General features: G+C 40.3%; 1 protein-coding gene and 1 long non-coding RNA gene across 4 annotated transcripts; one reads left to right on the top strand and one right to left on the bottom strand.

Annotated features, from left to right (window-relative positions):
• Positions 1-27895, bottom strand: mnb (minibrain). 2 transcript variants are annotated; one of them, XM_088042637.1, is made up of 8 exons: positions 27650-27895; positions 7593-7816; positions 3930-4263; positions 3584-3870; positions 3269-3525; positions 2315-2649; positions 2075-2145; positions 1530-1619 (listed from the first exon to the last, which is right to left on the bottom strand). In XM_088042637.1, the coding sequence occupies exons 1-7, from the start codon at positions 27720-27722 to the stop codon at positions 2123-2125; spliced, it is 1533 nt and encodes a 510-aa protein (XP_087898763.1). In that variant the 5' UTR covers positions 27723-27895; the 3' UTR covers positions 1530-1619; positions 2075-2122. The 2 variants fall into 2 exon arrangements, with proteins under 2 accessions (XP_087898762.1, XP_087898763.1); XM_088042636.1 differs by lacking the exon at positions 2075-2145 and having other exon boundaries at positions 1-1619.
• Positions 22816-23653, top strand: LOC148169674 (uncharacterized). Of its 2 annotated transcripts, XR_015770533.1 has the most exons (3): positions 22816-23265; positions 23317-23338; positions 23435-23653. It is a non-coding gene; the product is annotated as an uncharacterized LOC148169674 (long non-coding RNA). The 2 variants fall into 2 exon arrangements; XR_015770532.1 differs by having other exon boundaries at positions 23317-23651.
• Positions 27896-27916: the final 21 nt, after the last annotated feature.

Raw genomic sequence — 27916 nt, forward strand, 5'->3', positions numbered from 1 at the left:
TTTCGTACTTGTAAAATTTATTTTAACAAAATTATCTACTTATACAAGACGCCTAATAGTAATATTAAAAAAAACATGTAACTCACCCAAAAATTAAGTATAACTTAAATGAAATTAGTGATATACAAGACAAACTCTTTGAAAACAAATTGTATGTGAATTTTCTTTTGGAATTGAATTTTCACGTGAAAATTGAATGTAGTCACAGTCTACAGTTTGATTCACTTTACTCCCTAAGCTTTCCTAGAACAAAAACGTGAAGAGTGTCATTATCCAGGAATACTAGGAGTAAGAATGAAAGGCGACGTTTTGATGTAAATTTATTTAAATAACAAAGAAATTAGGAATTCATAGATCGCATATTTTATACACTATCAATAATTTCTACATTGCTGAGAATCATTGCGTTCATTTTTCCGTCAACTAAATCGTGAATGATTATAACTGCACATGACTGACGTAAATAAATAAGTGTATCGATAAATACAAGTCTAGTGATTATTCATTAAGTTAGGTATTTACAAAATAACTCGAAAGTTGTCTCGCAGCTCGGAAGATTTTAGACAAAGTTTAGCCAAATTATAAAATCGAACTGAATAGACAACTTTCGCGCTTCATGTACAAACTGGTATCATATTTTGAACACATTTACCACTGTACTTGCGGTAGTGGATTGGTATGGCCCTGGCTTTAAAAAATACATAATTTGTCCTAGGTCGCATCCAATATTGCTAATTTGACAAAATGAGGTATGTTTTGAAATGGTAGCGGAATCACTTGTTGCAATACTGTTGTGCTTAAAATCATCTAAGGCTACTTTTTGAACACTTTTGACGCGTTAGTAATGAAAAAACCCCTGTTTAAACAACCAGAGCCAACTTTCATACAGTTAACGGTAAATCATAGGAAACATGTATACATATGTGGTTACTCGCTATAATTAATCATTAATATTTAAATACTAGGCATAAATTACTTTATCCTTCATTTTTAAACTTAATTCCTATTAAAAATCTCGTGATTTTTTTTCATATCGTGTCCTTCGATTGGTGATCCGCTTAAACACAACAGAGCGTCAGCGCCCCAAGTCTGTTGTTCCTCCCTTTGGAAAAAGTCTTAAAATCCACAACGTTTAAAATCGCACATCACTGTAAACGCCAACAGTCATAAAAAAAATCTTTCCCCTAAAAATAACCAAAAACAAAACCATCAACAATCACAATTCACTAAAATCCCGTGGCTCATTTCTCACACTGTACGAAAACGAATTATGACTACATATTGTCCAAGAACAAAACCAAAGTCTCAATGTATTGCGACCGAATTATGCTGCACGCAAACGCCGACCATAGGACTGTCGTCTCTGTCGTTGGGTTTGGCCTGCTGAGGACCGTTCGCCGTTGTACTGCTGTTATGTTTGGGGGCGCTGCCGTCGGTCATGGGGCCCGGATACGGTGCATATTGCAATGACGTTGGCCCATAGTTTATCATCGGGGCCTGGTGGTACCGTTGTCTATGGGGATGCCGCGACGGTGATGGATCACACTCCATCGTCGTGTACCCGCTCTGTTGGTAGCTGTGGCTCGAGAGCTCTCTCGACCGTCCCACCAAATTTAACCCTGAAAGCATCCAGTACACGTTACCATCAAACCCATCGTCACGATCGTCACGCCACTCAACACTACAGCTAATCTACACAGGCCAAACAGAACTGGAAGACGGATAAAAATAGTAAACGCAATGGAATTGTCAATATTAACGCTCATTAACCTTTCAACTCGTTAAGTACTTCTGTCGCTTCTTTCATTAATCAGCACACCAAAAATAAACGAGATCTTCTAAAAATAGAACTCGGATAACAATGCAACGACTATTATTATTCTCTCCGCTCGCTGTTCGCTCTTCTTCCGGTCGAATCTCACGGTTGCGTCACCTCTTAAGTATACTTAAATCCGTCAACACTCGACTTAAGTGCCAACACCAGATGGCGTGCGACACTTCCAGTTCTGTTAACTTGCGAAAAAAAACAAATGCAAATGCTAACAAAAAAAACTATGATCAACTGATTCAATACCTGTGTTAGTAAGAGTAGTTACGGTTCGGCACCGTATCACTATGTTAGTCATCGTTGATTTCCCGCAACGTCTGCACACATACAAAAATTAAAATTACGATCTCATTCTTCCCAGATGCAACAATCGCATGGTCATGAACAACAGAAAAACAATCACAAGCATAAAACGCGCAACGAAAATGCAAGAACGACTATCATCATGGATTATAATCAGAAAAACCTCGTCCCCAAGACACGTACCGTGTTGACTACTTGAACTATTCGTGATGGACATGTCCAACGACGCCACAGCCGGACTTGAACTGTTACTGTTAGGCGTTGAGGTGCATTCGTCCGTGGTCCGTTTGAAGAAATTATGTTGGAGAGCGTAATACGACGTTATCCTGGATTTTGGATCATAATCAAGCATACGCAAAATCAAATCCTTGAATTTGAGATATTCGGCGGTCGAATGGCCAGGTTCACCAGCTCTCCTTCCTCCAGGACCTCCCGTGTCGACACCTAGGATATCGTGGAGTCGCCTCGTCCCGGGCAACTTGTACTTTTTCCCGTCTTTCGTCTTTTTCAACACATATCTACAAGAAAAAAACAAAAATCAATAAAAAGGAAAATTTGGGAACGTGGCCGGAGGTATCAAAGATAAAAAATTAAACCCCAAAGAGTATTATTTTGGGGGCTTAGAGCAAAAATTCCAAATTAATTGAATTACGATAACATTATTTCAATAATCCATTTTTTATTAAAAAAAAAACAGGGAGATTAGACTAATTCATGTGGATTTCTCACAAATTAGTGTCGTTACCATGAGGGTGATATAACTTTTCCCGCATGAAATTAGTCTTTATACTGTCACCCAAGGCCCTCTCAAAGTTTTCGGATGGATTTATCCAAACTCGGACGCGACAGTAATGCAAAAACGCTGTATCGCATGCAATAAACTTGAAATAAAAATCACTACTTGGCTCGTAATTCATAAAAGATATGTCTGTTACACGGCTGTATCAAAAGCGCATTTATCTTTTCGTATTTCTATGTAAATGAATGTAATTTGCAGCACTGTATCATGCCAAATCCGACAAAATCGCGAAATATTCATGTTAGTTTTTTTGGAGACGTAACAACTACTTCAGAGAGCGCAATTTCGCAACAGTTGAAAGAAAAAAGAAGAAACGAGATGATTTTCAGGGTGCTTACCTTCCGTCTCCTGGCAGTTTCTCGAAGAACTTCCTCGTCTTATTCGCTTGATCTAGAAGACTTTTCGGTGGCATTCCCAACACTTCGACTATCTTATTCATTTGATCGATTTCATTCGCTCCGCTGAATAGAGGCTCTCCCGTGTGCATCTCGACCAGTATGCACCCCAAGGACCACATGTCTATCGCTAAATCGTAAGGTATACCCAGTAACACTTCTGGCGACCTATAAAACCTCGACTGTATGTACTGGTATATCTGCAAAACGAAAACAAAATGATTCGGATTGAAAATTTTGAGTCTCTTTTTTGATTACCCTCTGGCCTAGCTGGCAAGAACTCCCGAAGTCGACGATTTTTATGGCTGAACGTTTCGGATTGCACAACAGAATGTTCTCAGGCTTCAGATCGCAGTGGATGATATTCAGTTCAGGCGTCGAAAGGAACAATAGGGCTGTGCACAGTTGCTGGGCGAACTTTCTCGTGAGATTCAATGAGACGCCACGGAAGTTTGTGTTCCTCAACAGATCATACAGATTATACGAGAGCAGTTCGAACACCAGACACAGGTGGTTTCGCCACATGAAGTGCCGCTTTAATTTAACTGCAAACGAAAAGAAACGTTCACCCTCTCTAAATCAAACAAATTACAACCGGTATTACCTATATAATACTTATTTTCCGCGTCCGCCCTATTCATCATTTCCAGTAGTTTGACCTCGATTTGGGCCTGGTTGAGGAAGGGTTTCTTGTTCTTGATTATTTTGATCGCCACGTGACATTGTTCCACGTGATCGTAGGCCTTAACGACCTGTCCGAACGATCCTTTGCCTATAAGCGAGTCGATTTCGTATCGGTCGAGGAACTTTTCACCATTCTTCACGATGTAATCGTGATTGTCGTCGTCGTAACCGTCATTGTACAGTTTCCTCTCTTTTTTATGAGAGGTATCTTCTTGGGGTTGCGCCGCTCTTCGTTTCTTTTTCGCGTAATACACCTACAAGACACACATAAAGAAATCGATAAATGGAAGGCGTCACTAAATCTATTTTTTTTTCTTTTCCAGGTTCCACTGCCGCCGCCGAGATTTCCACTGCATTTAGCGTCGCCGTTTCCGACATGATTTGTTTTCCAGTTAGACACAACTTTTTCTAATTTAATTTCCCTCAGGATGACGTGATTAAAATTTAGTTCGTATAATTAAAGTTATTTGCATTCCGGAATTAATTTCATTCGCGAGCTCTCCCGAGGTGGAGATTAATAATAAAAATTGACGCCAATGACGACTTACATGACACCAATCGCAAAAAATTACGAGCAGGTCCGTAGTCGAAAATATTCTATCCTGTCTAGTTTTACTGTACCGTAACGGCCAGTTAGGGGTCTGTTATACCTAAGGTTAATGCCTCTGTTATGGTCTCTAGTTTGTGAACAATTATAATGGCAATTACGACACGCGTCAGCGACGAACGGTTCGCCCCAATTAATTAAACCATCGCGTCGAATTAGAGTCTAATTAAATCGTGCACCTTCGTCTCGTACTCGTCCGAAAAAAAATGGCATAAATACGACAATACCACGACGATATTGGAGATCACGCGCCGCCAATGTGTTGACTGTCGCTCGCCCTGTCACTTGCCCATAACTTTTACTGGCATCAAGGGTGCGTGCCCTGCATCGTCAAACAGATAATAACTTGGCAAGCTAGACGAAGTCCCAATATATTACTAATATCGGCCATACATCTTGAAAGGAAAGATCTATTCCGCCCCGAAGAACGACATCCGAAAAACTAATTGAAAACTTCCAGATAAACAAATGGGAAAAGGAAATATAGCAACAACATCCGCGAAGTATTTGAGCTCATCCAGAAAAGTTGGAGTTTTTTTGCCACCAAAAGTCATCAAGTTTTATAGCTTCTTGAATTTTATTTATTTAGTTTTTATAAACAAGACAAGACACGACATGGTGGGAATCCGGCAATTAATTGAATAATTTCGGGGGTTGAGTTGATTCATCGTTTACTCGAGAGACAGATGTTCCAGAAAATTGGACATTTTCTAAATTTCTTTTCCATTTCCATTTTCACCTTGACAAATCACCGCCATTTTCACACCAGCAACTTTCTTCGCTGAAAAAAGAGCACACGGCGGAATCCCACAATTTAAAATTCCCCCCAAATTTTCTTTGTCACAGTGTATTATTCCCAGACAGCGCTAATCTTCAAACTCAGTCGTAACAACAATGTGAGGTCGTGTTGTTGCCATGCAATATCGGAGTCGCGACCTTGCTGCATTCGCGAAACAAGGATAATAACAAAAAAATCCAGACTCGGAAAACCCACCCCCTAAAACCCCTCCGTCCGGCGGCGGCGATCCTCTCCCTTCCACGAACCGTAAACATACCCGTCCATTTCATAAATAATTCCGTTCTGTTGATAGATTATCGTAATGACACTCCGCCGTCACGGTTCAAACGATTCGGATTTTACGGATTACACAGTCCGTGGGGGCGGCCGGTGACGTGGGCGGCGGTGATCGACGTCGTAAATACGTCAGTCTGGAAGAGACACACTTTTCCAAGAAATATGAGTCGGATGAGATTTTCAAGTCGCGTGTCGGTGCCGCCCCCGACACCGAATAAAAAGAGAAAAATTTTAATTGTGGCAGCAACGCAACCGCCATCGACGGTGTAAGGAATTGTTTTGTTTGGGACGAGATAATGGAAATTCATTATTTGTAAGTGGCGGTGGAACGCTCCACGGCTTTTTAATTAGAAGGTTCAACGCGACTGTGGACGGTCGTCGTATGAAGTGGCGGTGGGAAAAATTGATGTTGAAAGATATAGTTGGCGAGTGGAAAATGTATTGCCGGATGTGAAGACTGCACAGGATGTAACGATTTGAAAAATGAGGAAAAACGAAGAGGGGCTTAAGTAATGGAAAAAAGGCGGGAAATGCAAAAAGAAATTAAAGCACCAAATTAAGTTTGATCCTGAAGGCTAGATTTTCATAATTACAGAAGAGGACACCATTAATCAACGTCAGCGCAAAAAAAATGTGGCCAGAATCTATAATGCAAAAAGTATTGTAATTGGAAAGTAGGGGAGAGGGGGGCATAGTGGGGTACTTAACATTCAATTAGCCACGCATGTTAAAATAATAGAAATTAACAATTTTTTTTTACTAAATATCATAGACTAATGTATTGCGGATGATTTTTGTTGAACTTTTTTTGATTACCATAAAAAACTTACGACTTGTGAGCATTATTTTAAAAAATGGGATTTGCCCCGCTTTGCCCCGCACATAGGGGTAAAGTGGGGTACCCTATGGGGAAATCAAATTTTTGAATTACTGTGTACCTACTTAGAAAAAGTAACATTTTAAAATTACTTAGGCATCAATGCCAATTGCACATAAATGAGCAGGTTCATCATAATTAGCCACAACATTTGTATGACTAAATTTGAAAAAAACTTGCTCCCTAACTTCGCGAATTTTTTAACGAAAACACTGAATTTCACATTTTGTTTTATAAAACATATAGGTTTTAACATTTTGTTTTATAAAACACACGTGGTTAACTGTCAACTAACAACCAATCAAAACACGCTATTCGACTTTTTTCACAGCGTTTGATTTGAGCAGCAGGAGTGTTACCCCGCTATGCCCCGGTACCCCACTATGCCCCCCTCTCCCCTACTTGAAGATTAGAAGGTGGTGTACAAACATTTCTAGTGTTGGAATTGTATAAAATCGAACTTATCGTGTTGCAGCAGCGGTGTTGAATATTGTATTTGCTTCAATTCGATTATCTGAAGGAAAGTAGTATTTATCCCAGTTCGAGAGTCAGAAAATGAAGCAGGAACTCTGAAAACGACGCCCAATCAGGCACCCAACAGGCAATAAAAGCGTCACCCTTTCCCCACGGCAACAAGAGTGGTTGTTGTCGCCGCCCCTCGTCGCAACATATGTAAAACCTCGAAAAACCCAAGGAAATCCTCGCGGAAATACGGATTTGCCGTCTCGGAAACCCTAATATCCGAATGAGTCACCGCGACCGTCATCTCCTGCCGCAATTTTCCACTTTCCGAAGTGCCATTATTGGGTTTTTTCGCTCGCGCGTCATCGAGTCGAAAACGGTAATTGCAGTGTGCCAGACACCGTTTAACGCCCTATCAACTGTTATGTCCCTGTTTACATATCTTGTAACGTCGTCGTAGAAAACCCTCTTCCATGGCTAGATGAACGCGTAACGGTCCGTGCTAACGTCAAGACGTCGTAAATTCGTGGAACCTGGTGAACGTCTCGTTTCCTACACCCACCTCGTTGATGTGTTTGTATGTTTTGATCAGGTCCACGCTGAGTTTTCGTAACGGCGCCGCTGACGAGTCCCTGAAGGTGTGAGGTATTCGCGCTTGCATTGCTTGGATGTCGGCTGGAGGATTCGACATGTGACCCATTCCCAACTGGTCCTCCGCCACGAGGCGACCGTACAGGGGCACATGACGTTGCCGTAGCGTGTCTCCGCTTCCACTGGATACAGGCACTGCAAAAGAAGAAAAAAAAAACAATAAAAATTGGCCCTTGAGACAGAAAATGTAGAAAGGAAAGGAAACCTGTCAAGGTGATGGCACCAAATATTTGCCGACACAAAGAAAACAGTTCCAACCGTCATGTGGTCAAAGGTCGACTGTATGTGAGTGCTTCCACGAAAAAATCGGTTATTGTTAGCAATGTTTTTTACACTTGCAATAAAAAGTACAACTCAAAATTCAGTTTACATTCAACACAGCTTAATCCTTCAGGCAACAAAAAGAATGCGAGTCAAATTTATAGGTGCAGATTAAAAAGTTGCAGACGCATACACAACTAGCTTACAATTTGTAGCAAAAGAGGTGGCAATTTTACCGTAACGGGTGCTTACCGCCAATAATAAAATTGATAAATACCCATCTAGAAATTGCTGTTCGTCTAAAAATCCTCGCTTAACCTGCGCGATAAAATCTCCCTAAAGGGAAAAAAGCGTAAATCTTCCCATATAGACGTCTCAGTTCGACCGTCGGCCCTCAAATCACGTCTATTCACGGGATTCTTCCGTTATTAGACGGATGAATGGTGTTATTTACATTTCGGATCATTAATGCATGAATTATGTATGGTGCTATTGACGTCATCGGATGCCGAAAACCCAGGAAAATTCACCCACAATACTAGAGCCCCCGTAACACCTCCAATTATCCGCTAACATGTATCGTTCCCGTTCTGTTAACTAAAGCCTCCGCAACTTCGCAGACTCCCGGCAATGTTTTTGCGTGTAAATCAAAGTTTCCAAGTGTTGCGCTTCTTGCTTTAATTTCGACCGAACTGTTGCTGAAGTGAACACGACCCCGGAATTTATGGTGGACCCGGATTTGATTTAATGTTCAATGGGTTTATTGCATTGCAACCGCGCGTTCCGGTTCTTAACGTCCGGAGAACTCTCTTAATATTGATTTACGTGCAGTCCGGAAAGAAAAAAAATTAACCGGGAGATGACGTACAAATTATCATCGTTTAAATTTGGCATAAGGAGCGACGACGAAGGACGTTATAAGCATCATTAGTGACGCTCGCAAATATCAAACAACTAAATAACCGGCGTCGTTCCCATCCAGACGCATAAATACGGACGCTCGGGACGCCCGCTTTATCTGCATGCACTTATATTTTTCGATAATTGAAAATTTATTTCGGGAGGCGTTCCACTTCTTTATTGCGGTCGACCATTAAGTAACGAAGTATGTACAAGCAGCGGCGACGAGTTTCCACATTTCCACAGAATTTGCAAATCAAAATGGTCTTGCGGGTTCTTCTTTTTATACAATTAAAACATCTCCGTTTATTCTCTAGCTGCTTCACAATTGTGATAAAATGAATAAAACTTTGATTGAACGTTGTGTGATCCCACTTTTGATAAAAACCCTTTGCAATCAAAATCAATCCTTTCCCGCCAACGCACAAACGTCCGCTCAATCAAACAATTTGCCGCACAATTAATTAACCTATTGGATTAAAAACAAACCGCTTGTGTCCCAACATCCAAGAAAAAATCCCCCTCGAATGCATTCGTTTCCAGTTACAAACACCAAAGAGAAAAACTCCAAATCAAGGTCGATGTAGCATCAAATCACCGCTTGCTCTATTTTATACGAAAAAACAGGGATGAACCCACACGTATCGATTCAGCGATTTAATAATGCAGGTGATCCGGACAAAAAATATACGGTCGCAGTGTAAAATATCCATAGTCATCGTTTCAAAATTCAACCAGGATTTCATTACGTGGAAAAGAAAAAGAACAGCGACGACATTTTTTTAATCGTGTGATTTTTGATTCTTATCTTATCGCGTCCTTAATCCGGGAGAGTCGCGTCCTGGTGATATTTCACAGGGATAAAGGATGACTTTCGGGATTCTATCTTTCGGACGTATTTTTTTCAGAAGCCTCAAGACAGGAGATAGCATCGTCTGCGTGGAGCGAGAGGATAAAGTGACATGGGTGGTTATTTCGAGTGGACAGTTTAGAATGAAAGACTTGGACAAGTTGAAAATTAGGAGAATGGCGAAAACGAAGAAGAGAAAAGCCGAAATTGTTTTTCTTGTACCTTCATCAAATTATTTGTCGATATCACAAAAGCAAAATAAGAAATTCAGGGTCTAAACATTTGATATAAGTTGGGGAAACTAACTGAATTAAATATCTGGGAACAAATGTAATAATTATACTCGGAGAAGTTTTGGGAACTATTGATGGGATTAAAAACCAATAGAAACAGGAAAGAAGCCGCTAAAAAGAGACAAATTATGTATCTATAAGGAAAGATATAAAACCATTTAGACGTGTTGAAAAAAAAATTTACCCGGCGCCTCCACCTATCTGAGGAGTGCCTCAACAAACAGATAAAAATTAAATGCAAATTAAGTCCTGTTTACCACGATTGATATGATAGTGACGTGGCTGGTATCGATAATTCATTCGTTCGGCCGTTCTTAGTTATGCAGTCGGACCTATTATTATTCACTAATGGTGCTTCAGGGCCGATCGTAATTATTAATGTGATCGTTAAAGGATAGGGGCTTGCGGTCGTCGAACTTCCTAAAAGCTTTGCAGGGAGCTTTGGGTGCGTGCGTGCGTATGTATGTGTCGCATGTGGTGAGCTTTTTTATTCTCTTTCTCCTCTCCGCGTTTTTTTCCAAGGGGGAAAAGACGGAGGCGATCTCCTCCCGATAAATAATGGAGCATACATAATGGGCGCATAGTTGGCGGTCGTGATGTAAAAGCTCGCGACCTCTTGACATTCCAGACGGCGTGAGAAGAGCGGAGACAGCGGAGGAGGAGGACGATGCCGGCCAGACGTGTGCCTCTGCTTCCTTCTTCGCCCCGATCGATACTTTTGGCCTCCCACCTGATTCTTCTCCCGCCGCCACCGCCGATGATGGGGAGGATTTTCGACACCTTCATAACGGGCTTTTCTTCGCGTCGTTAATCACGAAAAACAAAAACCGAAGGATTTGCATACTTTTGAGGGATAGTTGGTCTTTTTGCTTGCGGAGCAACAGTGCTGTCTCGGTTAGTGCTCGGTTTGGGCGGATTAATGACGTAATAGGGTATATGGGGATGAAATTATCTGCTGCAATATTGTGATACGATACGGTTAATTCGGTTAAATGCAGTTTCCAGAGTTCGCTGTTTGTAGCTTCTGCTAATCGGATTGATCTGATTAGATTTGCACCATGTGGCCGACAATATGCTGGTGGGAAATTGGGTTAGCACGTTTTTTAGCAAAAGAACAGGTGCAATAGACGACGCTACTTCTTTGCATAATTAATACAACCCTTGACTGCGATGCTGATTGTCTAGTTTGTAATTGAATAAATAAGAACACAGTAAAGTGCAGCTTGTTTGACAGACAGACGCCCCTTCGGGAGATGGATTTCGATGCGATCTATAAAAAATTCACTCCGTCTTTGTCTGAAATGCCACCTGGGACAGTTATAGTTAATGATAGACCGTATCGGTGCTCTTTAATTATTTCCACACTTCTTTTGGTCGCTCAAACATACACATACTACATATCTCGAGATAAGGAAACGGGGTTGAAAGCGACACCGAAGGGTGCAATGTAAAAATGTCGAAATGATTGCGGACCATTGAATACCTCTGCTGGAGAACTCTTTATGTTGCTGTTATGATCGTTACTTTACATTAAAATGCACAATGTCGCATGTTTTCTAAACGAGAACGAGAACCAGATAAAACTCATCTATTGTCGGACACTTATCGAGATTTTCGTCAAGGACCATTTAAATATAATGATGATAAATCGGACATGTTTAAAGAAAAAATCGGAAATGGAAAGTTATTCCAGATTTCGTCGAAATTACAACTCGATTAAAACAGTTGGGATAAAAACTGGCAGACAATTTGTAATTTAGCACAAAAACTAACTCTAGAGGGAATTAACTTTCCAGACAGAATTTGATAAAAGACCGCAGCTTCGCCATGCTTCTTCAAGAGGGGCAACAGTTGTCTAAAACAGGTGAAATCTCAGCTATCATTTCTCCAATCTCCTCCTTACACTAATCCACACCGGATTGACGTGGTGCAAGTCCGGTAATAGAATTGTCGCTTGACTGCACGTCTATACCATTTGGTCTCTATAACACACTCCGACCTACATAACAACAACGAGACTTATCACCCTCACTCCGTCGTCTTATTTTTCCCTCCTTCAATTTTCATCCATTTCGAGTCGTCGACAGCCACCCCCGTTCCAAACCGCCACCTCAACCTATAATGACAACACATCTGCGGTCTGAATACCTAGATCTGCCGGACGAGACCGCAACTTTAAATCGTTCCCAATTAAACTTTCCTTTTAGGTTCGATAAAACGAATGTAATCCTGCTGCACTGGTGGCTCTATTTATCGCAGGAAAACAGTTTTTCTAATCTCGCTCCAGTTGCACCGGAATAATCCGGGTTCTGCTCGGACAGCTGTCAAATACGAACACCTGCTCCGTCTGAAAAATTTTTCATCGACCGCAAAAAAAAACAAAAGAATCCACGTCACGTCGTCCAAAAGGTGAAAACATCGACGTTCATAAATATTTAACGCAGACGTGTAAAAAATGTCACGAAAAAATTCAAATTATGGTTAACAAGCTTGACTTTTTACGGTTCTTCGGTATTTTCGTGCACATTTTGACCGGCGAAAGGATTAGCCACCACAAAAAGCATCAAATCAAACAAAGAACACAGAACTCCACGAGACTTAAGACAAAACAAATGTCTGTCAAGTCAAAGAACACTTTGATGTTAATTTAAATAGAGTGCCGGCAAAAGCTGTTGACCTTAAACGCGGGAAACTGTCTGAAATTGGAATATTGTTTGTTCGTCATGTTCATAGGAACTATATAATATCAAAGTTGAACGACTGAAACTATTAAGCGAGCCACATCAAAAGATTACCATTTTTCAGAGATGGGATGTTGCACCAACACGAGCTTTTCGTTTTGTCCACAAGCAACAAACGCCTGAATTGCCGAGCTTTTACTACCAGTTGGAAGCTGCAAATTCTTCGGCTATTCGACTCAGCTTATGCAGGAATAAAAAATGCAAGCATCGCTGTTTTATCCCTGGTCGTGAAGAACTCTTCTATAGTTTTTCATTTCATCTCATTACGATTTCATTTCTGTCAATCTTGTGATGTACATTTCTTTCTTTTGAAATTCCCCCTATCCACTTACACTACCCCAGTAAAGGTGCCTTTAAATTACCACTCCGTTGCTCTATCATTCTATTTATATCTTCAATCGTTTCCCCTTTTTCTTTTTAAGTTTTTTGTTGGTGTAGTTTATCGAGACACTCATAACCTTCATTTCTCTCACTGAAAAATTTATCAATGAACGGAATGAAGTTATCATGTCAATCTGTCCCACCTCTACTGGCCCCAGTCAATGAAACCGGCTCCTTTCTTGACATTAAAATTAACCGAAAACAAACCCACGCTATTAATTATAACCTCGACAAAAATATAATCAAGATTGAGGTTAATTGAGCGCTTGTGTTTCACACCCTTTGTAAATTAGAAAGTAACACGATATAAAACAATTTGATGGCGGAAACAAGTTGAAGTCGCGTCCAGCATCATAATCATTCAAAACTGATCATAACCGTTAATATGTCGCGAAAGTTAGGCCACGAGCCAATTCGTGATCGGATTTATTCCGACGGTCATTATCATCAATGGGCACACGCCCCTTGACTTATAGGGCGCCGTTCGGCCCGTATAGAGACGTCAGAGAGTTACATTGTCAGTGCCAAAAATAGGGACACCTATCGATCCTGTTGGTCTCATTTTTTTGGTAGCACCTCGGCACTCGATGAATTATTTACAGAAAAAATTAAAATTTCAAACGGACCGGTGCAAATGACAAGCCAGATTTAGCTCAGGCAAATGCAGAACGCTAGTTTCGAGTCAATACAGTGTCAATTAGAGGTTGTTTCGAATTATTCAGCGTAGAACCAGAGTACCAGCGTGATTGACGTAGTGGTGAGCGAAACAGCTGCTAAGAAGATCCTCCGAAAGCTAAGTGAAAACGAAAAGAGACAGGATAAGAAATTGGAGACGTTCCAAAGACTCCAAACGGCTTCTCCAGAAAGAACGGAGGATTTTTAGAGACGAGAATCGATGCAGTTAGTCAGAGTAGCCACCTGATCGACGCGCCATATCGCAGGTGATGATAAAAATCGTCTTGAATGTCGGATGGGATTTAGACCAAATGACCCCATTCCATCACCGGATCAACTACGCGTCGGCAATGTAGGTATGTGTACAATATCCATCTGAAATAGTTTTTGACCTACCCAAACAAACCGCCAACTGCAACAACACGACGGCGGTATCGATCCGAAGCCCAAACGCCGCCGCTTCCGCTCTCGCACAGCCTCTCGCAGATTTCCCACCAACTTCGTGACACATAAATCACGTCGCCTTGTTCGAAAATCAATTCGGAGCGGGGGCGGCGCGGCTAGAAACAAAACCATGGGTTTTGTTCTTGAATTTCCACTCATTATTTTTAAAGCGTACATCCAACACCTTGTTTAATTGGAGAAAAAAAGTCTCAATTTGCACCACCACGATCTTTTGAAAGTTTATTATAATCGGTTTCACTGTTACTCATGTGATAAAACTCCAGAAACAGCACGTGACTTCAGGCCATGCGTGTTTTATGTGTGTACATAAGCTAATTCATGTTTGATGTCGCGGACTACGACGGAAAAGCATCTAAAGCTTCGTTGGACGCTGCTTTATGTTAGTTCTTTGTGCGATGATAGTGCAGTTGGTGATTTACAGGGGATTTTTGGATAAAATTACACTGTTGCATCAAAGTCTTCGAGCGAGGAAGGATATGAGAACAACTTACGTCCCAACTTTCGCCATTATCAAATCCATCTTCGACGAGAACTAACAGTTTTTAAATGCAATGTCTACATACCCCAACCGTCGAAGCGTTTTATTAGTTCACAACTTCTGAAGAGATAAATTTCGGAATCTTTAAGATTTTGCAGGGAAAAACAAAGAAAGAGAGCCGGGATTTCCGATTTTAGAAGTAAATCTCACTGTAAAGATGGAAGCCGTAAAAACGATGGCATTGCCAACATTTTTAATGGTTTAATAAGGGCTATTCTGTATCGAGTCTGTTAATTTTAAAGGTATGTTAAAATTATAAAGGTCCCTTAAAGTGAAATTCCTATTCTGTATCACCGAAGTCCGTTAAAATTTTAACCGAAGTACGTTAAAAAGCTGCTTATTTTAAAGGCAAGCCGAGGCCATCCTTTAAATTTAACAGGGTGCTTTTAGATTCACTTTGACAGTTGGTTTCGAGGTTATTTAATAAATGTTACGAAATAAGATGAATTTTGTTGAATTCTTCAAATGCAATTACATCAAATTTGATGCATTTGATAAATTTTTGATAACAAAGAAATCACATGTATGAGGTGAAATTTGAAGTTACTTTAATTATTATTGAATGAATTTTTATATTCAGATAAAACATGAAATTTAATTTGAATTAGCAATTAAAGCGAGCCATTTTCTTCGTCGAATAAATAATTTATGATTCAAATTGTTCCGATTATTTAAATAAATTTAAATAAAACCCTTTGATTCTAATAAACAATTTAAAATAGTAATATTATGTTGTATTAGTATTGTAAAATGCATTTTCACATTAGATTTTTATTTAAGAGCTCTATACGATGGATAGCGACTTGGTCATGTTCTAAAAATTACAGAAATGCATTCTAGACACTCATTAAAATAGTTTCAAAAAGATATCGACAAAGTAATGTTCGCAAATAATTTACCTATTTGTAATAAATAAAACTAAGTAAAAAACTGCACGTTTTGGTAATAAATAAATTTGCATTTTATTATCTTTGACCTAAACTTTTAATATGCAAGGATTTTCTACATTCCTAAATATTGATGTTGGACCAAAATGACCAAAAAATGTGTTTCAAGTTTCCAGTTACGTTTATACATTGTTCAAATATTTTTTTTAATATTATTTACGATTTGTCATTCTCATTAGTTTCATTTCTCTCGATGATAGTAGTGAAAATCACAAAATGCGCACGCGCAAACATACCACTAGGGCTCGTTCACAATCGAATTAACAGACGTACGTTAAAATTCTCCATTTTAACGAACTACGTTTATTTCATGATACAGAATAGCTATTTAAACCCCGCACCGTTAAATCTGACTATTTTAACGTACCCTTTAAATTTAACAGACTCGATACAGAATAGCCCCTAATGTGTCGAAGAAAAAGCTACAAGTCGTTTTTCCCTATCACTGTCTTTAAATAAACATATAAAAACTCCAATGACGGCGAGTAAAATCCGAGTTGAATAGTTCCTCTTGAAGTTCAACAGTCCGAAATCTCCTGAAGTTAAAAAAGACAATTTGTTTTTTTTTTCTGTCAACATTTTCATTACTTCGTGGCTTTTTTGCGTCTTGACTTTAGAGGAAAAACAGAGAGTAATAGTACCTCTAGAAAAAGCGTCTAAAAATGTACCTAGATCTTGATCCCCTCGTTAGAAAAGTCGTCAAGCCATTATGTAACATTTTCCACTTTATTTTTTCCCTTCCTCTTTATCTAAATAACGTTCGAATTAATAACCATGCAACGTCTTCAGGTCGGTGCGCCAGACATTCGACCAGACAAGCACCGACGTTAGTCTTGTATCGTTCCGTGCATAAATTTAGTCCACAAAACACAAATCTGGATTGGTGCAGCACTGCCGCCGGTTTAACGAAACGCAACAACTTAGCAACTATGGAACGGTACTATGAATTTTAAAACAGGTGCATATAATCGTCATCATATACCTACGCGCAAGGTTGATGGCTGTTGCTAGGCCGATCGCGCTATTAAAACGATTGTTTACTTGCCAATTATCGAGTTAAACAACCTCCGAGTGAACAACTACATTGAAAAATCGCGCTATACTGCCCACACGCACATAAATAGATCTAGACGATGTATCTCTGTTATCCTTCCAGCTTGTCTTGGAAAAAATCTAATTTGTCCGGAGGACGCGTCCTGATTGAATTTTTCCCTCGTCTCCGACTAATTGCATCCGAAATGAAAGTCGCAACCCTCGCTGAGACGACGGAAGTGCGACCATGCGACCAGCAACAAGTATGAGAGGTAGACGAGTCGCTCAGACGGTGCTCCGGCCATCTTCCGGAGAGGTTAAGAACCGCCACGGAACGACGGGAATGCAAGTGCCGGTCATTTACGGACAATGCGACCATCCGCTTTATCTGACGCTCCTCGCGAAGAAGATCACCATTGTTACGATTCGACATCGGCAGTTCCGGGACAAACAGGAAACGAAAATCTTTCGACCACCAAACGAATTTTATTCCACTCTAAACGATCTCTAATACCAGAAATTTACGTCTATTTTCCAGCTATACCCTCGTCGGTCGTTGCTTTCGATCGTAAGTGTACAATTTTCCCGGAGTCACGCTATTTAAGAAAAAAAGACGAGCGCATTTCGTCGAGCGCCCGGAATTAAAACCAATAATCCGGCGCGAACATGCAACCGACACTGCCATCCGGTCAATTGTGATTCCGGTTAAACGGGTTTTAATCCGTTTCGGGGTTGCTGGATAAATACCGCAATTAAAGTCAACGAGAGAGAGTTGAAGACGAGAGTCAGCCGTTCTGATGGAATTTAAATTGGAGAAGGTGGCGGCCGATGGAAAATGCGGAAATGGAGCGTCGCCAATATCGGGAGAACGTTCTTCTCTTCTTATAATAAAGAGAAAAAGAACACAAGAAAAGACCGGTGGAATCTAGGCTTTCCTCGCCCGACGCCTCCACCCGATTTCTTCGCTCGACATGTGCAACGAAGGAGTGGGATGCAATGTCGAATGTCCTTTTAAGGGTCGGCCTATTCACCCAATAATAAACACCCACATCAAGGGATTTCATAATAGACAGCTAGTGCATATAACCGGAAAAATAACGTCAGATTCAAATGGATTATCAAATCAACTGGTTTTTGAGCAAAAGCTGCAATGAAAAATCCACCTTCGGGTTTAAAGTTATGAATCGACACAGTAAAGCTTAAAATTACGACACATGTGCTTACAGCTTTCGTAACACAACATTACGCAATGTTTTAAAGTACTTAATAAATGTAATAAAATGCCAAGTGTAAAAGAGCACCTTTTAATTTATCGACAGTTCGAACTTCCAATTTTAAACACTTTGTTTAGATTTTTTAAATGTTATTGTATGTATTTTTTTAATACAAAAACTATTATGACAGTACAATAAAAATCAAATAAAATCAGTATCTAAAAATAACAATAAAATGCTCAGAACTTAGTAACAATCTCGAGACTATCTAATCTGTGGGAGTTATGAAATCTTTAAAATAAAATGAAAAATCTGTAGTTCGTAGAACGGTAATTGAAAATCCTCTTCTCAGTTGCAGTTGCAAAATAAGTCGTTTTGTTTGGCGTTTCTCGTTAATTTACGTCTTTAAAATACGTTCTTTAATGTTTGAAGTTTCTTTTTTTCCCCCATCTATGAAAATATCTACTTAGTTTCGATCAACGACAGTTCGATTGCGTCCTTTGGACCCTCCATTCCTTTAGTATCTCCTTACCGTCATAAGACTTTTATTTTCTTTATCTTTCTCATAGAGTTTGGTGAAGTCCTTGATCTCGAATCCAGTCGCTTCAAATCAAATCCTTTTTCGTCCTGTCTGTGTTTACATCTCTCAACGACCGTTCATTTACGTGCGAAACGATCAAAGCTTCGTCGCGAATTGTGCAACTGTTCTTGCGGAAGTTCTTGTCGTAACACGATCGTCCTGTGACTGTGGGTTTTCCCTCGTCGGTCATCGGAGTAGAAAGAAGCCTGTGGTGGCACGTAAAGAGTTAGATTTTCTCTGGGAGAAAGTGTCATTGTGTTGTCTTTTCTCTTCACGGTTGTCGCTCGTCATCGTAGAAGCAGGATGTTAATTTATTAGCGGAGGATCTGATCCGGTCATCGCGTGTTTCCTGCACGTCGCGTCAGTGTCGGCGAGCTCTTTGTTATTGTCGTTGGCAATTCGGTCTTCTCCCCCGCCATTTTAGAAACGTCATCGACGCCATAGCCTTGACATGGTTTTGCGAAATTTACGACGCGTACGAATTGAGGTGGCGGCCCACTTGTGACGATAAGTTACATGAAAATTGTCGATAAACGATCGATTGTTGATTTTTTCCGTGGATGGAAAAACTTTTCCCTTCTCACATGTGTGGCCTTTTCACGTGTCACAGTTTCTCGGTGGCCCCGTTCTACCCTCTTTCTCTCTCTCTCCGCTTCATAGAGATTACTTCTCCTTGACGACAGCATGAAGCGCAATGGAGGACGACGAACGGCGGCGCATTTTCCAAGTGCACACAGGGAAAACACGTGAAGACGCCATGTTATCTATTGACTTATCAAGGTCGCACTTCTGTGAGCTCGTGTGTTTGTAAACAAACGTTCGGTTTCGTAAAGTTTACTTTGTGTGTGTACATCATACGCAGTTTCGTCAGGTCGATATTTCCCCACGATCGAATTTTTCCCCGAGTCGCATTCTGGGAAAAAGCCTATCGATGTTATTTCGACAGGTCTCCAATATCTCCAGCTTTATCTCTGTCGTGGCGCCGTCGAAACAAATGCGCTTCATCATCGTGTTGGTTGTTTTGTTTGCATTGCAATTTGTCTCGTCGAAACAATCGGAAGGCCAAAGGCCACCGCCAAAAAAATACCACAAGTGCTAATTTTTCTAACTAGACCACAAGGTCTTGTACTGATAAGACGACACCGCAAATATTTAAACATGTCGCAACCGCCAAAAACGACACGAAGACTCTTCTTGGGTCAGTTTTTGCGAGGGACGTTGACCAATTTCAAAAGTTGTTTGTGAAGAGTTGTGTGAGTCAGGAGTCAGTCCACCTGCTGCCATCGACATCTGCAAACCGGCGGTAGACCTTGAACTGCTTGGTGTTCTTCACGGATTAAATAATCTTCATTGTAATCGAAGATTCGCCCCTTCGCAGAGCCCCCTAATACATTCGCATGCAAAATTTATCGGAAGTACTACTCTGTAACTCGGAGGAAGTAATAAATGCGGCACGTGAGAGTGCTGTTAAAGCGACCAACGGAACTGTCTGCATGTGCAACACTACCAGACAACGGTGACTCAAAATCGAGAAACTCCGGGGGTTCCGGCGATTCCGATGCCGACGCGGTTTTTACAACTATTTTCCTTGAGCCAAAATTGTGATTATAACAAAAATGTAATGTTACGTTATGTTTTAACATAAATAATTCATTCACCTCCCAGCAACTTTTCGTCCTTGATCCCGGCCAAAACCGCGCTTCCTCTTGGAGCTTTAGCCTCCCACACTCTGCGTTGTGCCCTATGACATTTGACAACTGACCCCTTTCGAACCAAAAAGCGTTAATTTTTGCATGAGCAACAATACAACGAGCCGACATATCTCGTCCATTCGTATCACGTAGCGAAGAAGCGATTCGATATATGTATCCTTCGAAGTGCATTGCGCATGCATCTTCGTGGTTTTATCAGTCTCCAAGAGGAGCGTTCTTCCTTTTGAATTATGTTGGAACAACGCCGACGCCTCAGCGATATAAAAAGCGCAACCTCCTCTACCTTCCGAAAGAAAAGCAAAAAAAAAATTCGAACAACCCAGTCACCGACCATTCTCGATCATTATTACAAGGGCGACCATGCAGTGAAAGAGAACCGACGTCCTTCAAGCAAAAGGGGAACTCGTAGACAATGAGGACATCCATCTGGCACACCGCTCATAAACAAAGAAGAGTTTGACTGGCGTCGACCAACAATGGGGTTCACGCACCGAGAAGATGAGACGCTTAATCTCGCAGCCAATATTCATAAAGCATCTGGAACACGCAATTATAAGACTAATACTGCGCAGTTTTCGCGCAAAATGATTACGGTTATTGTGATGACTTCCATCCTGGGCCCATATTTAAGACTTTGCGCTACATATATTTCGTAAATTAACTCCAAGGAAAGGTGCACGCATTTTTACTGCGCACTTTCTCATAGTTATTACGGTGTTCATCCGCACGCAATACCCAAATCGCTGATTTTTTAGGAGATCAATGAACGCAAGGAGATTCGCGAATTTGCTCTCCTTTGACATTTCCTACTCCAATTAAAAGTCCATCAACGACCACACGCCCAAACATTAACACCGCAAACGTTCGAAAATTTCCATCACGTGCCCAAATAAGGATTAGTGTCATTGAGGGAATCACCCATTAGCCTTCATCGACTCTTCCCGATATTTGGAAATTAACCCCCGGCCATAAACACTCCGCAGGGGACCGAAATTAGATTGCGATTTTAAAACATTAATAATTCTGTCGGTCTGAAATCCGAATAAATTGCCGCGATAAAAAATAATAATTAGTAAAAAGAACAACTCGAGATCCCAATCTTCAAAAGCGTACCTCTACAAGAACAAAAAAATCTGGAGTGTTTGTGAAATTCAAGACTGAAGTGGTTGTGCATTTTAGGTGCGAACCTTTTTTCCATTTTTTTTCGAAGGAAGTCTTCTCCGACGAAATTGCGGATTGTGTAAATAACGCCGCGACTACTCGATTATGCGCTGCGCAAAAAACCTCCCCCGACGATGAACCGCGCCAGGGGGACAAAAACTCGAATACGTGACCCGAAGGGGTCATTTAAAACTTTCATGATTTTAACACGTCTATGCGGATTTTGCACGATTTAATAAATCTACCGATAATGACTGTGAAACTTTCAAATTAAAGATGGAGAGAAAGGGGGCTGTGGAAAAATCATCCCCAAGTTTATTTTCTGCAATACTTCAGATATTTGAAGTTGAACATCGCATTTGTGAGGTGGCATTTTCGAGTGCGCGGCGCAGATCAATATGACTCCACACTTCTCCCTTCTCATCTCCGAGCCCCTTGTCCACAATTGGGGAGTCCGGCTGGAACGGGGTTGGGGGCGGCGAGACGCGGCACGCCGGGGAAGGACGGGGGCGGCGAAGGCACCTTGCAGGTGGGGCGGAACCGCTCCGCGAGTCATTACCTCCGTTCCGAGTGTCTGTCGGTCAATCTACGACGTTTCGGACAATCACGGACGCCATCCTCGGGCACCTGGCGCCGACCAAAAGTATCGAACGACGCCGCGAAAATAATCATGCAATGTTTTATTACTTCGTGGAAAACTATTTTTGGCGTGCACATTGTATAATTTTAGCTTGCATGTGTCATCCCCACCCATTTTTCCTTTGACCATATGCAAATTTAGAACTCATTGAAAAAGAACAACTAAAAACGGGAAGCGTTAACGACCACCTTCGCAAAGACGTCGGTGATTGCATCCGAACTGAAACGCAATTGGCCGCGTCGATGTCGTAATGTATGACATAAGACGACTGTGCTAAGCAAAATGACTCAGCACCCACCTTTAAGACCACAACTTTTACTTTACATGTTGCAAATTGACTGCGAAAATATACACTGACCAAAATCACAAAAATTACCCGAAAAAAAAGGAAATTAAAAAAGTTTACGACGCATTACACTTTACGGCGAAAGAATTAAATTTAAAAGTCAAAAGAGTCTACTTCCAAACAGTATCTTCCACAAATTCGCTTTCATTATTAATCTGGAGAGAACACAGGTAGGTTGAGATGAGTAGGCGAAAAATCGCGAGGTCGTCTTAAGGGAGGTACACAAGTGCAAGCAAAACTAATGTCAACGCAGAAGTGACATGTTTTGAACTCACTGATGCTTGGGAAATAATTGTGTCAGTATTTATAAACAACTACACATAAACTGTTTCGTAAGCTGCAATCCTAACCTACATTGCATTTTATTTGGAATAGGTACACTGCGAACTAAGCTAAAGACTGCAGCATTTTTCGCCGTGTGAACCCCCCTAACCCATAAACTTCTTCGCATCCATAAATAAACCATTGCAAAGGCGGAAAGTCTGACAGAATTGCTACAAAACGCCTACTAATCAACATTTAAACCTTCCAGTAATTAGCAACGTTTTATGACGATTTAAATCAAGAGACGTTTCAAAAGTTCAAAAGACCCACGAAGAGTTCCAACAATAACAACACCACCACCATTGAAAACAATGCATTTACGACATCCGCCTTCGTGTGACGACAGTTCAACTCTGTTGACAATCCTCAGATATTCTAAAATTCAATACACTATTATCACTGCGAAATTTCCGGTAAGAACTAGTTGCCAAACTAAATCCATCATCAGTCGACGTTTGGGAAACAATCTGCAAAAAGAAAGTGCGGAGAGCAGTGGCGGGTCGTGATTCTCAAGCAATTATGTGGTAAGTCGGTAGTCGCAAAAATAAACATGGAAATTAACGTAAACATTCCAGAAACACTCTAATGAGTAAACAGGTACGCAATTAATCAAAGTGGATAAATAACGAAATAAAAACCAAACCGCTGCTAATATAAAAAAGAGTCTATGCAGACTTTTGATTGTTTTCGAAGATTATTTTAGGGGACAAGAACCGCAGAAACTACGATATACAGGGAATTCTGTTATGAAAAATTTGGAATTTGCAAAACTGAAGAGTCAAGTTCAGTTTTGGGGCCATCGACCCGCCGCCCCATTTTGAGAATATCCATTTACCCACATTCCTCAGCTAGGTCTTTTTTTAAACTTTCACATTATGAATAAAAGTGGCGATAACCTATAAAGATAGTCGGGATGGCAACGGTGTTGGTACTGCGTTTCATTCAATATCTTCCGACCAAAGTGCACACAGAACCTCTCCTTTATTATTCCAACCGTTTTAGGAAGTTATCTCCTCGCGCCCGGAGCGTCGATTCCGGAGTAAAATTTTTTCCGGATAGTGCGCATTCCCCGAAAGAACAATTTAAATCCTTATCTCCTCCATACACGAACATTAATTAATTCCACAATAATATCTCGGTGTGTCAGAGTGTGATTGTCGCGCGTCGATGTTAATTACGGATGTTTTTCGCGAAACCGGAAGCACAAGGAATAGTTGGGATAGCACCAGAGGATAAATTTAGATCTGTCACTGAAGTTTTTCGGGTTTTAACACTTCGCCGTGGGCTCTCTAATTCCGTCCGACGCGAGTGCATCGTACAGTTTGGCAAACTTTTATGCATCGATGTGCTCCAAACTTTCCGAACACCTAGTAACAAAGCGCGCTTTCTATAAATACCTGGCGCTTTGTCTGGCCGGCAGTCGGGGGCCACAGACGAACTGGAAATAGACAGTAGCGGCCGCATTGCTACGGAGTCAGCTAACCAACTTGTGGGCTATTATCGTATCTCGTCTTCACTAAAACGACTTTTGCTCTCGACGAATTGAAAATTAGATAATTCTGGGCGCCACTCACAAAGCAACAGTGCGAAAAATTAGCCCTGACGACTTGTGTATTTTTTTCTCCAAAAGAAATACAGTTATGGTGTTTACATCTCACGAGCACTTTCTTCGATGTTTTATTTTTCATGCCAAAGCTTTTTTTAATTGTCCCAGTACTAAGATTTTCTGTATTTTTTTTAAACAAACAGAAAAAGTGCAATATTTTTAAACCATCCTGTGCTGTGTACAATGTGTTCTGGAATGTATTCTGTATCACCTTGGCTCTGTCAGTTACGTGACAACTTTTCAAAGAAATTAGTTTGTTGGTAAATAATACACAGTGCAAAAACGTCAAGGATCTTTTTAACAGTTATTTGTGTAGGAAGAGCGCAACGAAGGTTTTTGACGATTGACAGTGATTAGCTCCAAAATCGAGCACAATAATCAAGATGTATCCGCAGAAAAAAGTCCTCCAAACGTTTTCAATGGGACTAAAATCAGGTGATCCCAAGTGGTTTGTCATTCCGATCTGAACTCGTCAACCTTAGACCTCCACTCTCGACGCACGTGTTAATAAAAAAACAGGCGAGATCAAAGTGTGTTGAACTTCCGGTATATATTCTTCGTTTCTTATCACCACCGTGTATATATACAAACGTGATTATCACTTGGCTGCAACATTCTCATTATCTACAAGTCGCGGTCATTTGAATTTAGCAAAAACTTTTCCTTCGGCCTTGTCATTACAGAAACCTCAAACGTGATGAGTGCGATTGTACGAGCGAAATTATAAAAAAACAATCAAGTGATCCATGAAACACTTTCTTGACGTCATTCGATGTTGATTCACGGCCAGTACTGGCACGTGTCGATGGTGGATTTTTGAAATTGTGGAAATCTGTGGTGGAAGTTAGTCATGTTTTTGTGTATATTTACAACGATTACGGTCAAAGTCTGGTTCGTGAATCGTTAAACGGATTTTACAGTAGATTTTATTGAATACATCTGTCATTAAAAAACGCTTCTGGAACGACGGTTTCCATATTTGTGGTACGAATTGCATATGACACACTCCGTATATGCCGTGCCAGGCATTCACTTCCCATAATCATCACTCTGTAAACATAATTACTGACATTTAAAAAACAAACAATGTAAAAAAGGATACTGTTCGCTTTCCGCTATCGGAAACAGAAGACGGCATTTCAAGGATACTTCTTCCAATTATCCTTAAATTAACACTCTGAAAGTGTATAAACGTAACTCGTAACAATAAAACTTTCAAACTTTACGACTGATATCCGTCACCGTACAAATCAAGATGCATTATTTTAATGGGAAATGCATGCTCTGGCGTCTAAACACTCAAGAAACTTCTTCGAATCGTAAGGGTGTGATTTTAATTGCGTTCGCAATTTTGCAAGTCATTTGTACTTATTACAAGACTTTAATGGGTGAATGTAATGTTTCCTACACTTGGCTACGTTTGAAACAATGGACTGCCAAACTTGTACCACTTGCGAAAGAGCTGAATCAGATGGTAACGGTTGTGGCGATTTAAAAAAAAAGTTGTATATTGCGACACGAGCTCGGCAAGTGGGTTTTAATAGACCGCGAAAGTAGCCTCCTATAGATCTGTTTACTATGTCAGATTTTGACGTACATAAGTACCATCGTACATAAGTCAGCAAGTGATAAACACTTCGAGGTGGTTACAGATTAACAGGTTTCCAATTTTGTGTCGAATTTAATCAAGCATTTCTATTTGGAGTGTAAACACTTGACAATGTTGCTATATGTTATAAGTGATAGCTAAAATGACTGTAGCAGATTAGTTACCCTTGTTTTTGTTTACCAGATTCTTATTATATCTCTTTCGATGAACGACGCAACAATGTGATATTACGTGACATTTTAATTTAACAATTATTTCTATACACGACATACGTTTCTACATAACCGGCCCACTTGGGAACATTTTTTTGTAACAGTTCCGGGTTTGCACATGTTGTAAATCGGTCAAATATTTAGGAATGTAAAAAATAATTGTATTTTTAAATAAACACCTCTCGAAAGGTGCCAAGTTATAAAAATAAAGTCAAAGATATTTCATAAATGATAATTTCAGTGTTATCTCAGATTGTACATAAGTTTAAAATATTATAATAGCACTTAGCACCTTTTATCAAAAATTGTGCAATTCGTAAGTTAATTACGTATTTAGAGTTTAGCACCGCTATTGCGTTTCAATGCAACCTTAACCCTCAAGTTTATCGTTAAAAATGAAGCTTTCTTGATTTGGAAAGTTACTAATGAAAAGATAAACAGACAATTTTTAAAGATATTTGTACCCTAACTAGTACTAGAATTTAAAAAATGTTCAAGGCGGTCCGCAAATTTTTTTGAACCCACTCACTACCAGGTGCTTAAATTCCGATATATATTTTTGATAAAATTTTACACAAGGAATGTAAAATAAAAACAATATAAAAGACATTTTACGAGTTATTTCCGTGCGACACAAGAAGTCACAAGTGCACGTCAACAGTACTCAAGTTTACAAACAAATAATTTAGTCTGCCTCTTATCAGATAAATAATGAAACATTTTAATGTTAGCAGCGCGAACAGAATAAGTTATTTTTACGTTGCAAGATCATCTAAAATGGATAAATTTTATGAACGGATGAGAAAAATAATAAATATAGCGTAATAAAAAATATACACATTTTCTTTATAAAAAGGTAGGAAAGAGTTTTGTATTTTTAAAATACTTTCACTTTTGTTCATTTGTAGCTCTGTTTCATTTATCTAGGCAAAATTTCTGAAACTAATTAAATGAATAAAATATAAGGATTGATCAAATTTAGATATGTACTGATGTTGGTGATACAAATGTGTAACATAAACTCGCTAAAATAAATTGTGGAGGACGAATAAATAAAATAAAAATTAACATTAAATTGCCATATGTTTAGCAAATACTGGAACACCTGTACATAATTAGCTTAATGGGAACAGTGGCGTGCGCTTCAAATTAGTTTTTCTGGAAAACAGGTCTCGTTATGTTGAATTTGTTGTTTGTTAATATTAGGAAATGGAGTGTATAAAGTAATAAGAATAGTTGTAGTGATTGAGAATGTGTTGTCGTGTGATTTTGTTCCACCTTCCCCTATGTTTATGTTTGGTTGAATTTGCGCCGCCACTGACCGCGAAATGCACATCGGTGACGTCACAAATCGAGGGAGATTTCTTGGAAACGTGAAGGTTGAATGGTGATTAAATAAATCCGCAAGTCATCAAATCCGTGCATGGGATAAAGAAAGGATAGGTCGATGGTAGTGTGGTGATATGGTTAGTGGTACTTACTTTTGGGTTTGTTTTTGTCCATGAGCATGAGATGGTCGTGCTTTCGCCACGCCATGGGCTCCCTGTCCGCCATAAACAGGGCCCTCGATCAAGATAGCGTCGTCAGCAGTCGGGGCTCATAACGCCGCCGCCGGGCACCACCACCAGCACATGCTGTCACCGGGTAAACAATCCCGCGTGCTCGGGGCCACTAACCTCCGGCCCCAAGGCCAGCGCAGGGTCGGCCTCGGCCGCACAGGGGCGGAGCGGGCGCCTCAGCGGCGGGCC

This window comes from Gnatocerus cornutus, chromosome 8 (genome assembly GCF_029298725.1).
Source record: "Gnatocerus cornutus isolate USDA-ARS CGAHR chromosome 8, icGnaCorn1.1, whole genome shotgun sequence".
Taxonomy (NCBI): Eukaryota; Metazoa; Arthropoda; class Insecta; order Coleoptera; family Tenebrionidae; genus Gnatocerus; species Gnatocerus cornutus.